Consider the following 15,905-nt stretch of genomic DNA (forward strand, 5'->3'; position numbering starts at 1 on the left):
GTGTGTTAAGATTTCTATGTGTTTGGCCTGGTATGGTTCCCAATCAGAGGCAGTTGTCAATCGTTGTCTCTGATTGAGAACCATACTTAGGCAGCCTGTTTTCCCACTATGGGTTGTGGGTAGTTGTTTTCTGTGTCTGTGTTTCACCATACAGAACTGTTTTGATTTTCATTGTTTTACTTTGGTTATTTTGCATTTCAGTGTTCAGTTATATTTCAATAAAATGGACACTTACCATGCTGCGTTATGGTCCGGTCTTTCATACTCCTCCTCAGATGAAGAAGATCGTTACAGTCATGATGAAAAACATTCCCAATAACATCTATTTACATTTACAGTTGAAAGTCACAGGGTGATTGAGTTACTACAGAGAAAAGTGGTCCACAAAAGTAAGACATTATGATGTGTTTTAATCACTTTCCACCTCTGCAGGTTTATCACTCTCCGGGACATCAGATTTGTTTATTTATTTTTTCTCTTCTATCTTTTCTTTGCTCTTACTCCTGTCCCGGCGGTCTCTGTCTTTGTCCCTCTCTCTGCTCCAGGACCTGTCCCTTCTGTCTCTGTCATGATCCCCCTGCCTACTACAGTATTTGTAGGCCTTCTGATAATTTAGGACTAAGGTTCACATCTGTTTAATGCTGTCTCTGCAGTCCATGTCAACAGAATGGCATAGAGGAAACAACACCAGAATGTGTTATCATTACATACTTATAGTGTGAGAAGGCGGCTGGATCTGTATTCTTTTGAATATACTGCCATCTTTTCAGTTTTATGTTGAAAAGTAGGTTAGGCCTATAGATGGAGCTGATGTTCAACACAGAGTTATAATCATGTAGGTGGTCGGCCGACAATATGGCCCATTAAAGGCATATTTTTTTCCCCTGAAAATGTTTGGCCTATAATTTAAGTAAGGGGGAAAATAGAACAAAACCAGATCAAGTCTGGTAAAATAATTACAACTGTTAGGTATGTTTCACTTTACAAATAGCTAGGCTTACATGACTACAGTGAGTCATTTGACCAAACCCATTTCAACAAAAAGGTGTAATGGGTTTGCACTCAAAAAGATGTTGCATTAAGCTTACATCACTATTCTATTTTTCTTAACTATTTTCATTGTATCAAGGATAGCGTACCAAACCCATATCACTCAACAGTAAACTGGTATGGCTGGTAACAAACCCATATCACTCAGCTGTAAACAGGATTGGCTGGTGTTTATGACTTCTTGCAAATGCTGGTGGAGGAACATGATGTAGTAAAACAAAAGTGAAACTGTTCAGACATTCTCCGAATCCGAATGCAAGTTATCGTGGTGGCTCTCGTGGATTAGTCAATCATAAACCAATCTTTGTTAAACTTTAGAACATTTTCAATAGGCTATAGAGTACATTCTTTTGTTATTAGGGCAAGGGCAAGGCAGAGTTAGTGGGCATCCAATGATAATAGGAAGAGAGCTGGCCCGAGCAGTAAGTAGTAAAATGGTTTACTAAATTGAGACGACAACTTTTTAGGATGCATCGCAGGATTGAACGGCTGTGTCCATTTTTCCTGGTTCCAGTTCTCTCCTACTTACCCTGGAGATCGATCGTGGAAAATTATTTTGCAAGGTTTTTGGAACGCACAGGGAGATGTATCTTGCCAAATTATCCTGACAGTCCAGAATCCCTTCTAAGTGAAGGAGTGAGGAGTCCAGAATCCCTTCCTATTCCTGAAGTGGAGAGACTAGAACCCCTTCCCAGTGAAGGAGTGGGGAGTCCAGAAACCTTTCCCAGTGGAGGAGTGGGGAGTCCAGAATCCATTTTTAGTGAAGGAGTGGAGAGTCCAGAATCCCTTCTAAGTGAAGGAGTGGGGAGTCCAGAATCCCTTCCTACTCAAGAAGTGGAGAGTCTAGAACCCCTTCCCAGTGAAGGAGTGGGGAGTCCAGAATCCCTTCCCAGTGGAGGAGTGGGGAGTCCAGAATCCCTTTTTAGTGAAAAAATGGAGAGTCCAGAATCCCTTCCCAGTGAAGGAGTAGGGAGTCCAGAATCCCTTTTTAGTGAAGAAGTGGAGAGTCCAGAATCCCTTCCTACTCAAGAAGTGGAGAGTCTAGAACCACTTTCCAGTGAAGGAGTGGGGAGTCCAGAATCCCTTCCCAGTGGAGGAGTGGGGAGTCCAGAATCCCTTTTTAGTGAAGAAGTGGAGAGTCCAGAATCCCTTCCTACTCAAGACGTGGAGAGTCTAGAACCCCTTTCCAGTGAAGGAGTGGGGAGTCCAGAATCCGTTCCCAGTGGAGGAGTGGGGAGTCCAGAATCCCTTTTTAGTGAAGAAGTGGAGAGTCCAGAATCCCTTCCCAGTGGAGGAGTGGGGAGTTCAGAATCCCTTTTTAGTGAAGAAGTGGAGAGTCCAGAATCCCTTCCCAGTGGAGGAGTGGGGAGTCCAGAATCCCTTTTTAGTGAAGAAGTGGAGAGTCCAGAATCCCTTCCCAGTAGAGCAGTGGAGAGGCCAGAAACCCTTCTCAGTGGAGAAGTCAAGCTTCGGGTTGTCAGGTCAGCTAGGTCTTATGATGTTGAAGACACAGATGAGTACTACTGCGAGTACGACTCGACATGGGAGGATCCTCCAAACAGAGAAACCAGTCGTCAAAAGTCCCAACATGTACGTACACAGGCCCCTGGGCCCTGATCACATTTATGTTTGTGGAATCTCAGCAGATGAGTTTTAGAATGCTGTAGCCCAGGGTTATTCAACTCTTATCCTATGAGGTCCGGAACCTGCTGGATTTCTGTTCTACCTGATAATTAACTACAGCCACCTGGTGTCCCAGGTCTAAGTCAGTCCCTGATTCGAAGGGAACATTGGAAAAATGGTCCAGAGTTGAGGGCCGTAGCGTATCATTAAAAGTATCTTATTGGTACCATAAAATACAGATTAAATATTTAATTTTCCAAAGCAAAATTTACATTTAAAATATTTTTACCAATGTAGGCCTAGAATAATGATAACAGAATATTAATAACTAATCCTTTAGAATTTTCAGACAAAAATCATTTAAAATGCTTGGCTCAATGACTTATACATGTGCTCTGTCATATGCCCAAATCTTCAGATCATTTTAAGACCTCAGCAGAGTATGATTCACTACTGTTGTTCATTAGTGTTCTTTGTACCTCCTTCTCACTGTTGTATTTCCTCAGGAGTGGGTACACCAGTACACCGGTTGGTCGCAACAAGTAAGTGTTATGTTCTGATACATTGAGAATCAGAGTTTTGGGACAACATTTATAATATATTTTAATATACGATATATAATATATTATATTTGTTTAACCATTATTGCATTTGTATGACATTGCATCTTATATTGAGTAGCCTAAAGCTATTGCTCACCAATCAAAGCTCCGCCAAGGGGTTAGGAATACTGATGTATTATGTCTGTCTATGTGAAGATCTCTATCTTTAACTTCTAGATACATAAAATGGATATGACTGATAAAGTCTGCTATAGGCCTATGTCAGTAGCCAAGTAGAATGATTGCCGGCCTATCCAGCTAGTGAAATGTTCCTTCCAAGTTTTTGTTTCACTGTACATACTGCATGAGCTCAAACATGTGGGCCTCTAAGTATTGTTGTCAGGTGTTTCCATAACTGCCATTTTATGAACTCATGAAGTGAATGTGTTTTTAGTCACACAGGTTTAACAGATTCAAAAGTGCAGCAAAGGATATGCAAAAGTACAGGCATGATTATCCAGTAAGTCATTATTCTCTTCACACAATCTTACACAATTTATGCTATTTCATATAAATCCACCTGATAATGATGGTGTGCCGCAGGCTGCATTATCAATCATAATGCAGTTCTATTGCTGTTAATCATACACTCTTAGAAAAAAAAGGTGCTGAGTGGAATCACATAGGAGTCTTCGGTTTGTAGTGGTGTAGTGCAATTCTTTAGGTGAGGGAGCACATGATTCATGTTATAAACCAGCTAATTATTAGAATCAGGTGTGCTAGATTAGGGTTAGAATGACCAAGTAGTGAACATAAAATAGTTAACTACGTAGAATTGTATGACATTTCGTTTTAAACGGTCATAAAATCAAGCTTTTGGTGTGGTGTATTCATACATCTCAATAAACTATAACCTAAATGCATTATTACCTCTAACTTGGCCCAATTCACATTTCCAATTTCCCACCCTGGCATACCAAGCTACAATGGGCCCAGCGTCTCAATAGCCAATAGAGGCTAAATATCCCAAGGAGGGCTAAAGCAACTTCCAGAGTGGGTCAGGCTCCTTGGGCTTTGCGGTGGCCACTCTGGTTTGTGTGTCCTTGGCAGAACAGTGTCGCAGTAAACAAGTGGTCACATATCGTTCTGTGTTCCACTGTGCAAAGGGGGTCCGTGGAGTTTTCTGAACTTCGAGGCTGACACAGCATGAATTTAGATTGTTTTTTTTAACGTTCTGATTGGCCAAAGTGGTCAAGCGTTCGACAGGCCACCGCAGTCCACACACGTAGCCTGTAGTTCTCCATCATTCTCTCCACTGCCAGAGAGAAGACAGGGAATACGCCACCATTTACCTACCTCAAAGCTACTAAATAGTTCTACCAAGAACGCTTTTATCATCTGAAGGTTATTCCTAGAGCCTTCAATGAATGGTTCCTCCAGCCGTATTAGGCTTTACAATTAAACTCTTTATGACAATCAATACAGTATCACAAGGCCTTTCTTTGAGGGCCTAGTTATACCCTAACACAAGTGGTGTTAGGAAACTCCTGGTTTACAGACTACATCAGGCTGCAAGTCACATCAGGCTGTCTTGCAAAGTGATATGTAATTCCTATTTGAATCCAGCCAGAGTGAGTATATCTAACAATTTTAACTTTTAATCACCCAAAACATGCTTTCAGAATGATTGCCAGGGTAGGGACGATTGATAGGTGAGACTACTTAAATAATCTAAACTGGAACAACCATCTCAGTAACGGGTGCAATACAGAAAGTATTCAAACCCCTTCACTTTTTACAACCTCAATTTTAAATGGATTGAAATGAGATTTTTTTGGTCACTGGCTTACACACAATACCCCATAATGTCAAAGTGGAATTATGTAAAAGAATATATATAATTAAAATGAAAAGCTGAAATGTTTTGAGTCAATAAGTTTTCAAACCCTTTGATATACAGTGCCTTGCGAAAGTATTCGGCCCCCTTGAACTTTGCGACCTTTTGCCACATTTCAGGCTTCAAACATAAAGATATAAAACTGTATTTTTTTGTGAAGAATCAACAACAAGTGGGACACAATCATGAAGTGGAACGACATTTATTGGATATTTCAAACTTTTTTAACAAATCAAAAACTGAAAAATTGGGCATGCAAAATTATTCAGCCCCTTTACTTTCAGTGCAGCAAACTCTCTCCAGAAGTTCAGTGAGGATCTCTGAATGATCCAATGTTGACCTAAATGACTAATGATGATAAATACAATCCACCTGTGTGTAATCAAGTCTCTGTATAAATGCACCTGCACTGTGATAGTCTCAGAGGTCCGTTAAAAGCGCAGAGAGCATCATGAAGAACAAGGAACACACCAGGCAGGTCCGAGATACTGTTGTGAAGAAGTTTAAAGCCGGATTTGGATACAAAAAGATTTCCCAAGCTTTAAACATCCCAAGGAGCACTGTGCAAGCGATAATATTGAAATGGAAGGAGTATCAGACCACTGCAAATCTACCAAGACCTGGCCGTCCCTCTAAACTTTCAGCTCATACAAGGAGAAGACTGATCAGAGATGCAGCCAAGAGGCCCATGATCACTCTGGATGAACTGCAGAGATCTACAGCTGAGGTGGGAGAATCTGTCCATAGGACAACAGTCAGTTGTATATTGCACAAATCTAGCCTTTATGGAAGAGTGCCAAGAAGAAAGCCATTTCTTAAAGATATCCATAAAAAGTGTCGTTTAAAGTTTGCCACAAACCACCTGGGAGACACACCAAACATGTGGAAGAAGGTGCTCTGGTCAGATGAAACCAAAATTGAACTTTTTGGCAACAATGCAAAATGTTCTGTTTGGCGTAAAAGCAACACAGCTCATCACTCTGAACACACCATCCCCACTGTCAAACATGGTGGTGGCAGCATCATGGTTTGGGCCTGCTTTTCTTCAGCAGGGACAGGAAAGATGGTTAAAATTGATGGGAAGATGGATGGAGCCAAATACAGGACCATTCTGGAAGAAAACCTGATGGAGTCTGCAAAAGACCTGAGACTGGGACGGAGATTTGTCTTCCAACAAGACAATGATCCAAAACATAAAGCAAAATCTACAATGGAATGGTTCAAAAATAAACATATCCAGTTGTTAGAATGGCCAAGTCAAAGTCCAGACCTGAATCCAATCGAGAATCTGTGGAAAGAACTGAAAACTGCTGTTCACAAATGCTCTCCATCCAACCTCACTGAGCTCGAGCTGTTTTGCAAGGAGGAATGGGAAAAAATGTCAGTCTCTCGATGTGCAAAACTGATAGAGACATACCCCAAGCGACTTACAGCTGTAATCGCAGCAAAAGGTGGCGCTACAAAGTATTAACTTAAGGGGCTGAATAATTTTGCACGCCCAATTTTTCAGTTTTTGATTTGTTAAAAAAGTTTGAAATATCCAATAAATGTTGTTCCACTTCATGATTGTGTCCCACTTGTTGTTGATTCTTCACAACAAAAATACAGTTTTATATCTTTATGTTTGAAACCTGAAATGTGGCAAAAGGTCGCAAAGTTCAAGGGGGCCGAATTCTTTCGCAAGGCACTGTAGCAAGTCTAAATAAGTTCAAGAGCAAAAATCTGTCACATATGGACTGTTTGTGCAATAATAGTGTTCAACGCGATTTTCATTGACTACCGCATCTCTACCCCACACATGTAATTATCTGTAAGATCCCTCAGTCGAGCAGTGTTTTTCAAAATTAGATTCAACCACAAAGACCAGGGAGGTTTTCCAACACCTCACAAAGAAGGGCACCTATTGGTAGATGGGGTAAAATAAAATAAAAAGCCGACATTGAATATCCCTTTGATCATGGTGAAGTTATTAATAATGCTTTGGATGGTGTATCAATACACCCAGTCACTACAAAGATACAGGTGTCCTCCCTAACTCAGTTGGCGGAGAGGAAGGAAACCGCTCAGGGATATCACAATGAGGCCAATGGTGACTTTTAAACAGTTACCTTAGTTTAATTGCTGTGATAGGAGAAAACTGAGGATGGATCAACAACGTTTTAGTGACTCCACAATACTAACCTAATTGACAGAAGCCTTCTTGCCTTCCAAGTAACCATTAAAGAACCCTTTCTTCCAAAAACGGTTCTTAGGATGTTAAAGTTTCTAGGTAGAACACTTTACCTTACAAAGAACCCTCGTCTTCCTGAAAGGGTTCTTTAGATGAAACCGTTCTTGGTGGAACCCTATCCCTCCGCAAAGAACTCTTTTTGAACCCGTTTCTCTGAGATTGGAGTCAGTAGCTGGTACAGTCTTTAGCACTTGGTTCTTGTTTCCACAGGAGCATAGATCAAACTTGTACTTCGGCTGGCAACAACAAGTAAATAAGTTCTCATTCCCTTGTGTAATACATGGAAAAACGGAATGATTTAAGTAATCATTTCACTATCTAATTCCTCTATAATTCTTGTAGTGTGTTGATACAACTCTCTGAGAAATATCCCCATTTCTGAATTTGCATTGCTCTTTCCCCCTCAGGAAGATATGCCTAATTTACAGTTCTACCGTGAACAAATACCCTCCTCCCCCGATGGTAATGTATTTACTGTTTCTTTGAGTGCAGTTTAGATTTGACAATACTTTTTTACTGTAACCTTTGCTCTGATTAGGTGTCTTCATTGAGGACTTTCACAGGAAATGGAACAGGCAATATTTAAAACTGGAAAGAGTTCACTCATACATCCAATGGTTAGTTTCCTTTACATTTACATGGGCTTTCAATCATTTTTATTTAGAATATTAATTGTTATAATACAACTCTTCAAAATGTGTGTGTGTGTGTGTGTGTGTGTGTGTGTGTGTGTGTGTGTGTGTGTGTGTGTGTGTGTGTGTGTGTGTGTGTGTGTGTGTGTGTGTGTGTGTGTGTGTGTGTGTGTGTGTGTGTGTGTATATATATATATATATATATATATATATATATATATATATATATATATATATACTGTACTGTACTGTATATGTATATATTTTTTAAACAAACATTTCATTTAGGTTGTTCCCTCTTCAAGAACCAGGAATGAATAATCAAGCCAAGGAACTCACCAAAAAGGAAATTGAGGTACTTCTAGTAGTTTCTTTGAGCAAGGAAATGTTCTCTACATACTGCATTTACATAGAGGCAACTACAAAAATAAAGGAAATATAAGAGTAAATGGGGGATACAAAGTATATTGAAAGCAGGTGCTTTCACAAAGGTGTCGTTCCTGGGTTAATTAATCAATTAACATCCCATCACGCTTAGGGTCATGTATAAAATGGCCATTATTTTGGCTAACATGGCTAGAAGAAGAGATCTCAGTGACTTTGAAAGAGGGGTCTCAAAGGAGAATAGGAGGTTTAAAGTGTGTGTGTGTGTGTGTGTGTGTGTCACCAGATCTTAACCCAATTTAGCACTTATGGGAAATTCTGGAGTGGCGCCTGAGAAAGCATTTTCCACCACCATCAACAAAACACCAAATTATGGAATTTTTCATAGAAGAATGGTGTCGCATCCCTCCAATATAGTTCCACACACATGTGAAATCTATGCAAAGGAACATTGAAGATGTTATGGCGGCTCGTGGTGGCCCAACGCACAATCAAATCTAATCAAATGTTACTTGTCACATGCTTCATGAACAACAGGTGTAGACTAACACTGAAATGCTTACGGGCCCTTCCCAACAATGCTGAGACAAGATGAGATTAAAATAATAATAGAAAAATGTTAACACAAGAAATAAATACACAATGAGTAGCAATAAGTTGGCTATATACAGGGGGTACAAGTACAGAGTCGATGTGCAGAGGTATGAAGGAATTGAGGTAGATATGTACATATAAATAGAGGTAAAGTGACTAGGCAACAGGATAGATAATTAACAGTAGCAACAGCGTATATGATTAGTATGGAAGTGTATGTGTGGCGACAGTATGCCTGTGTGTACAGTTGAAGTCGGAAGTTTACATACACCTTAGCCAAATACATTTAAAATCAGTTTTTCACAATTCCTGACATTTAATCCTAGTAAAAATTCCGTGTCTTAGGTCAGTTAGGATCACCACTTTATTTTAAGAATGTGAAATGTCAAAATAATAGTGGAGAGAATTATTTATTTCAGCTTTTATTTCTTTCATCTCATTCCCATTGGGTCAGAAGTTTACATACACTCAATTAGTATTTGGTAGCATTGCCTTTACATTGTTTAACTTGGGTCAAACATTTCGGGTAGCCTTCCACAAGCTTCCCACAATAAGTTGGGTGAATTTTGGCCCATTCCTCCTGACAGAGATGGTGTAACTGAGTCAGGTTTGTAGGCCTCCTTGCTCGCACACACTTTTTCAGTTCTGCCCACAAATGTTCTATAGGATTGAGGTCAGGGCTTTGTGATGGCCACTCCAATACCTTGACTTTGTTGTCCTTAAGCGATTTTGCCACAACTTTGGAAGAATGCTTGGGGTCATGGTCAATATGGAAGACCCATTTGAGAGCAAGCTTTAACTTCCTGACTGATGTCTTGAGATGTTGCTTCAATATGTCCACATAATTTTCCTTTCTCATGATGCCATCTATTTTGTGAAGTGCAACAGTCCAGAAAAGCACCCCCACAACATAATGCTGCCACCCCCGTGCTTCACGGTTGGGATGGTGTTCTTCGGTTTGCAAGCCACCCCCTTTTTCCTCCAAACATAACAATGGTCATTATGGCCTAACAGTTCTATTTTTGTTTCATCAGACCAGAGGACATTTCTTCAAAAAGTATGATCTTTGTCCCTATATGCAGTTGCAAACCGTAGTCTGGCTTTTATATGACGGTTTTGGAGCAGTGGCTTCTTCCTAGCTGAGCGGCCTTTCAGGTTATGTCGATATCGGACTCGTTGAACTGTGGATATAGATACTTTTGTACCTGTTTCCTTCAGCATCTTCACAAGGTCCTTTGCTGTTGTTCTGGGATTGATTTGCATTCATCACACCAAAGTACGCTCATCTCTAGGTTTGACGGCTGCGTGGTCCTATGGTGTTTATACTTGCGTACTATTGTTTGTACAGATGAACGTGGTACCTTCAGGCGTTTGGAAATTGCTCCCAAGGATGAGCCAGATTTGTGGACGTATGCAAAAAACAAAATTGAGGTCTTGGCTGATTTCTTTTGATTTTCCTATGATGTCAAGCAAAGAGGCACGGAGTTTGAAGGTAGGCCTTGAAATATATCCAAAGGTGCACCTCCAATTGGCTAAAATGAGTCAATTAGCCTATCAGAAGCTTCTACAGCCATGACATAATTTTCTGGAATTTTCCAAGCTGTTTAAAGGCACAGTCAACTTAGTGAATGTAAACTTCGGACTCACTGGAATTTTGATACAGTGAGTTAGTTATAAGTTAAATGATCTGTCTGTAAACAATTGTTGAAAAAATTACTTGTGTCATGCACAACGTAGATGTCCTGAAAACTAAAACCCAAAACTATAGTTTGTCAGCAATAAATTTGTGGAGTTGTTGAAAAACAAGTTTTAATGACACCAACCTAAGTGTATATAAACTTCTGACTTCAACTGTACATGTTATATGTGAGTGAGTGTGTGTATGTGTTGGAGTGTCGGTGTAAGTATGTGTGAGTGCAAAAAGGAGTCAATGCCGATAGTCCAGAAGCTATGTGGTTAACTATTCAGCAGTCTTATGGCTTGGGTGTAGAATCTGTTCAGGGTCCTGTTGGTTCCAGACTTGGTACATCGGTACTCCTTGCCATGCGGTAGCAGAGAGAACAGTCTATGAATTGGGTGGCTGGAGTCTTTGACAATTTTTAGGGCCTTCCTCTGACACCGCCTGGTATAGAGGTCCGAGATGGTAGGGAGCTCGGCCCCAGTGATGTTCTTGGCCGTATGCATTACACTCTGTAGCGCCTTGTGGTTGGATGTGGAGCAGTTGCCATACCAAGTGTTGATGTAGCCAGTCAAGATTCTCTCAATGTAGAACTTTTTGATGATCTAAGGGCCCATGCCAAATCTTTTCTGTCTTGGGGTGTTTGGACCATGATAGTTCATTGGTGATGTGGTAAAAGGGATTTCAGTTTCCCTACATTAAAATCATTGGCCAGGAGAAGCGGCGCCTCTGGATGTGTATTATCTGGTTTGCTTAATGCCCTATACAGTTTGAATGCGGTCTTAGTGCCAACACCGGTTTGTGGTGGTAAATAGACAGCTACAAAATAATTGTATGGTAAATGATATGGTCTGCATTTTATCATGAGTTATTGTAACTCAGGCGAGCAAAAATTTTATGCTTCCTTAACATTAGAGATTGCACACCAATTGTTGTTGACAAATGGACACACCCCTCCTCCCTTCGTCTTACCTGAGGCTGCCATCCAGTCTTGATGATGCATAGAAAAACTAGAGAGATGTACAGTGGGGCAAAAAAGCAAGTTCTCCCACTTAAAAAGATGAGAGAGGCCTGTAATTTTCATCATAGGTACACTTCAACTATGACAGACAAAATGAGAAAAATAAATGAATAAATTAATTTATGAAAGGAATTTATTTGCAAATTATGGTGGACAATAAGTATTTGGTCACCTACAAACAAGCAAGATTTCTGGCTCTCATAGGACCTGTAACGTCTTCTTTAAGAGGCTCCTCGGTCCTCCACTCATTACCTGTATTAATGGCACCTGTTTGAACTTGTGACAGGCCTCTCTCATCTTTTTAAGTGGGAGAACTTGCACAATTGGTGGCTGACTAAATACTTTTTTGCCCCACTGTATATTATCCTTGTCCCCATTCAGCCATAACTCTAAGAAACATAGAATATTACCGTTTTCCAGGTCCTGTTGACAGAATAGTCTCGAATGGAGGTTGTCCAGTTTGTTCTCTAGTGACTTGTACATTCACCAATAGAACGGAGAGTACAGGTGGTTTATTAGCTCGTCGATATACTCGTCGACTTCTTCTTTCGAGTCCCGGAGATTAGGGCCTCGTCCAGAGGAAGCAGAACATCCAGAGCTGCCGACTCGTTGAAGTAGAAATGTTCATACAAATTGAGGTTAGTGTTCGCTGTTCTGATGTCCAGAAGCTGTTTTCAGTCATAGGAAATTATGGCAGAGACACTATGTACCAAAAAAACTATGCTGGTATTTGCTTTATTTTGTCAGTTACCTGTATGTCATCTATTGACTGGTGGGCATAGAAATGAATGAAAATATCATTTGTTCATAATTGTTCTGAATGACAATCTACTTCTTCCTCAGGCTTTCCTTCAAGATGAAACTGCGAAGAAGAGGCTGGTCAAGTCGTACAAGCTCATGCTGGACTTCTACGGCATCCAGCTGTCAAATGACTCATCAGGGGAAGTGCGACGCGCTAATAACTGGCGTGACAGATTTGACAACCTGAACAGGTTAGCAAGTTCTTCATTGGGTCATTTAACTGTTATTTTATAGTGATTGCGATACATAATAGCTACAATTTCAGTTTTCAAATTAACCTACTGAGAATAACAGTATCCTTGTATTTTTGTTGTTCTTGTGTTTTCATTCATGATAGAAATACTCACAACAACCTGCGCATCACCCGCATCCTGAAGTGCCTGGGCACTCTGGGGTTCCCCCACTACCAGGCCCCACTCGTCCACTTCTTCCTGGAGGAAACTCTTGTCAAAGGCAACCTGTACAATGTGAAGGAGAGCGTGCTCAACTACTTCATCTTTGCTGTCATTGATAAGCAACAACGCAGGGAATTAGTTAAGTATGCCTACAAGCACTATGAGCCCAAACTTGAGTTTGTGTGGTGCCCTAAGAAGATCCAGATGATTTTCTCAAATGGAGAAGAATTATCAGATAGTAGGCAAACAATGGCAGGCCATTACCAGCATGGTAACTCAGTAGATGACAGAGATGTCAGTGACAACCTGTCCATTCCTCGTAATGATTCAGAAGGCAAGAACAATTCAGTGAAAGAGCCACTTAATAAAGAGGTTTCACGGAGTCAGTCAAAGATCGAATGCTCAGCGATTGAGCAATCTACTCAAGAGGTATCCCAGAGCCCGGTTAAGACCACTGAGGGTCCTGCCATAGAGCTATCTCCTCATAAGGTACCCCAGAGCAAGGTTAATAAAGCCAGAACCAGAGATGCCCCAAAGAGCTGCCGCGCCAAAAAGCCTAGAATTGGGGAAATGACCAAAACAGTTTCGGAGAGCACCAGTAAAACACCAAATAAGAATCATCCTTCTACCACAGAAAAGCAATAGTATCTGTACATTAAAACAGGTGTTAAATGTAACAGTGGCGAGGGCATAAAAGCAGAGGGCATAAAAGCATATGGGAAGGGGAAGATTTTGATATTTTAATAAAGTATAATAAAATTATAATTGACTGTTATGTATACTTAGTATCAGTGATGTATAGTACTTAAGTAAACAAACTTTAAAGTAATACTTAAGTCGTTTTTTGGAGTATCTGTACTTTATTTTACAATTTATATTTTTACTCTACTACATTTTTACTCCACTACATTCGTAAAGAAAATAATGTACTCCATATATTTTCTATTACACCCAAAAGGACTCGTTACATTTGGAATGCTTAGCCGGACAGGAAAATGGTCCAATTCACGCACTTATCAAGAGAACATTCCTTGTCATCCCTACTGCCTCTGACTCACTAAACACACATGCTTCGTTTGTGAATTATGTTGGAGTGTTGGAGTGTGCACCTGGCTATCCGTAAATAAAAACAGAAAAACATGTAATAGTTCTGTCTGGTTTGCTTAATATAAGGAATTTGAAAGTATTTGTTATACATTTTTGCAATTACATTTACTTCTGATACTTGAGTATATTTAAAACCAAATACTTTAAGGATTTTACTCAAGTAGTATTTTACTGATTTGACTTTCACTTTTACTTGAGTCATTTTCTATTAAGATATCTTTACCTTTACTCAAGTATGACAATTGGGTTCTATATAAACCACTGTTTAGTGTAGGTATAAATAGCATAACCAATTAACAGTTTATAAAAAACGACAGCTAATTTGTTATATAGTGTTGGATCCTGTGTTTTACATTATAGCCATTACCATATATATAATTGAATATTATCTGCTGTTGGCTTGTGTGGATGTATGTATGTGTTATGCAACATAGCTGACTTGAAACATTGTTAAAAGCTTCAGGGCCATGGGCCTTTCTCATGATGGAAAAATACAGAAGACGCAATGATTTGGGGGGGGGGGCACATTCAGAGGGTGGGGTTGCAGAACAAGCGGTCTTTTGTTAGATAACAGGAGCCAGGTGCGAGATAACGGTATGGAGCATGAGCGCATGGATGTTCTTCACAGCAACAGTTACATCTATCAACAGAAGCGCCAAGAGGCGGGGACCCGCCTGAGCGCCTGCAATAGGCTGAGCAAGTTTAAACCACGCCCAGCCTCTACTGTGATAGGCCAACAGACGGGTTGGAACTGTCTATCACAGTATAAAGAATACTGTTTACATACATCTTGTCAGTTCTCTGTTCTGCCCTGCGTGGTATTACAGTGAGCCCGTATATACGAAAGTTGCATTTGCCATTTATTACTTAGCTAATAAAAAATACATAGTATACAATCGGTGACTCATTGTTATATTTATCCTGATACCAGATTCGAATTTACTCAACCCTAACAATAGATATATATTTTATTACGGTAACTATCTTGGTAGAACTGTGTGATCTGGGCCCGGTTTCCCAAAAGCATTTTAAGGCTGAGGCCATAGACCCATGTTCTAAAGACCCATCCCAGGGTAGGACCATCATTAAATCTCAGAGCTGTTTCCCAAAACCATTGTTGTTAATGTTGCACTTAAAAACGGTTGTAATCTAACGTCTATCTCAGACCACCCGTAGAACAGCTCACGTTAAGTGCGTCGCTAGATGCTTTTTTTACCCTCCCGCGTCAATTTATACAGAGATCTCCACTAAACATAGAAACAAATGGTTTATCCGTCAATTTCAGAACAAAGTTGACTACAAATACAACGTTGTCAATGTTTTTGCAATTAACACACAAGCAACGTATAAAAAGTGCGCTGCCATTCTTTCGATCCTATCAGTATCGACACATGCTCCAAAGACCACTAGCGAACATTCTTTCTGCAAACGTTCTTACTGCATGGGGTTTTGGGAAACGTGTGATGCATCGTTGTCCGTTGTAGGCAAGATACAGCATTAAAACATGTGTAAACCTAAATTCAATCGCTATCGGGAAACCAGGCCCTACCCGATGACATGAAAAGTTAAAACATTTTAAAAACTGGTTTTCAAACACTATGACATTTGCGGTGACGTAGGGAGCAAGAAAATACCCTCCCATGGGCTGGAAACTCTATGCGGGTTTTTCAAATCACTTTTTAACCCTCCCCTGTGAGTCAGAAGCCTTTTTTATGGACTTTTTTAAACCACATACCATAGAAATTGACTGTTTTTAGATATGTAAACGCTGGAGATAAGGTTGAAAAGTGTCAGAATTGCCCTTTAAGAGATATCACTTATATTCTGTTTAAAATAGGCTGCAGGTGCCTTAAAAAGTATGTGCCTATCATTTTAGAATTGTGAATGATGTATAAACTGAGCCCATATGTTCGAAATCTCTCTTTTCAGCCTCTGAGGTGAGGTGTAAGTC

The 15,905-nt window shown here is 40.1% G+C and overlaps 1 protein-coding gene across 2 annotated transcripts; it reads left to right on the plus strand.

Moving 5' to 3' along the window:
- Positions 1 to 1,262: 1,262 nt before the first annotated feature.
- On the plus strand, positions 1,263 to 14,850 carry LOC135540171 (opioid growth factor receptor-like protein 1). 2 transcript variants are annotated; one of them, XM_064966602.1, is made up of 9 exons: positions 1,263 to 2,640; positions 3,180 to 3,215; positions 3,670 to 3,735; positions 7,553 to 7,591; positions 7,750 to 7,804; positions 7,881 to 7,959; positions 8,263 to 8,329; positions 12,495 to 12,643; positions 12,790 to 14,850. In XM_064966602.1, the coding sequence occupies exons 1-9, from the start codon at positions 1,519 to 1,521 to the stop codon at positions 13,490 to 13,492; spliced, it is 2,316 nt and encodes a 771-aa protein (XP_064822674.1). In that variant the 5' UTR covers positions 1,263 to 1,518; the 3' UTR covers positions 13,493 to 14,850. The 2 variants fall into 2 exon arrangements, with proteins under 2 accessions (XP_064822674.1, XP_064822675.1); XM_064966603.1 differs by lacking the exon at positions 7,553 to 7,591.
- Positions 14,851 to 15,905: the final 1,055 nt, after the last annotated feature.

The sequence above is a fragment of the Oncorhynchus masou genome, chromosome 5, assembly GCF_036934945.1.
Source record: "Oncorhynchus masou masou isolate Uvic2021 chromosome 5, UVic_Omas_1.1, whole genome shotgun sequence".
NCBI lineage: Eukaryota > Metazoa > Chordata > Actinopteri > Salmoniformes > Salmonidae > Oncorhynchus > Oncorhynchus masou.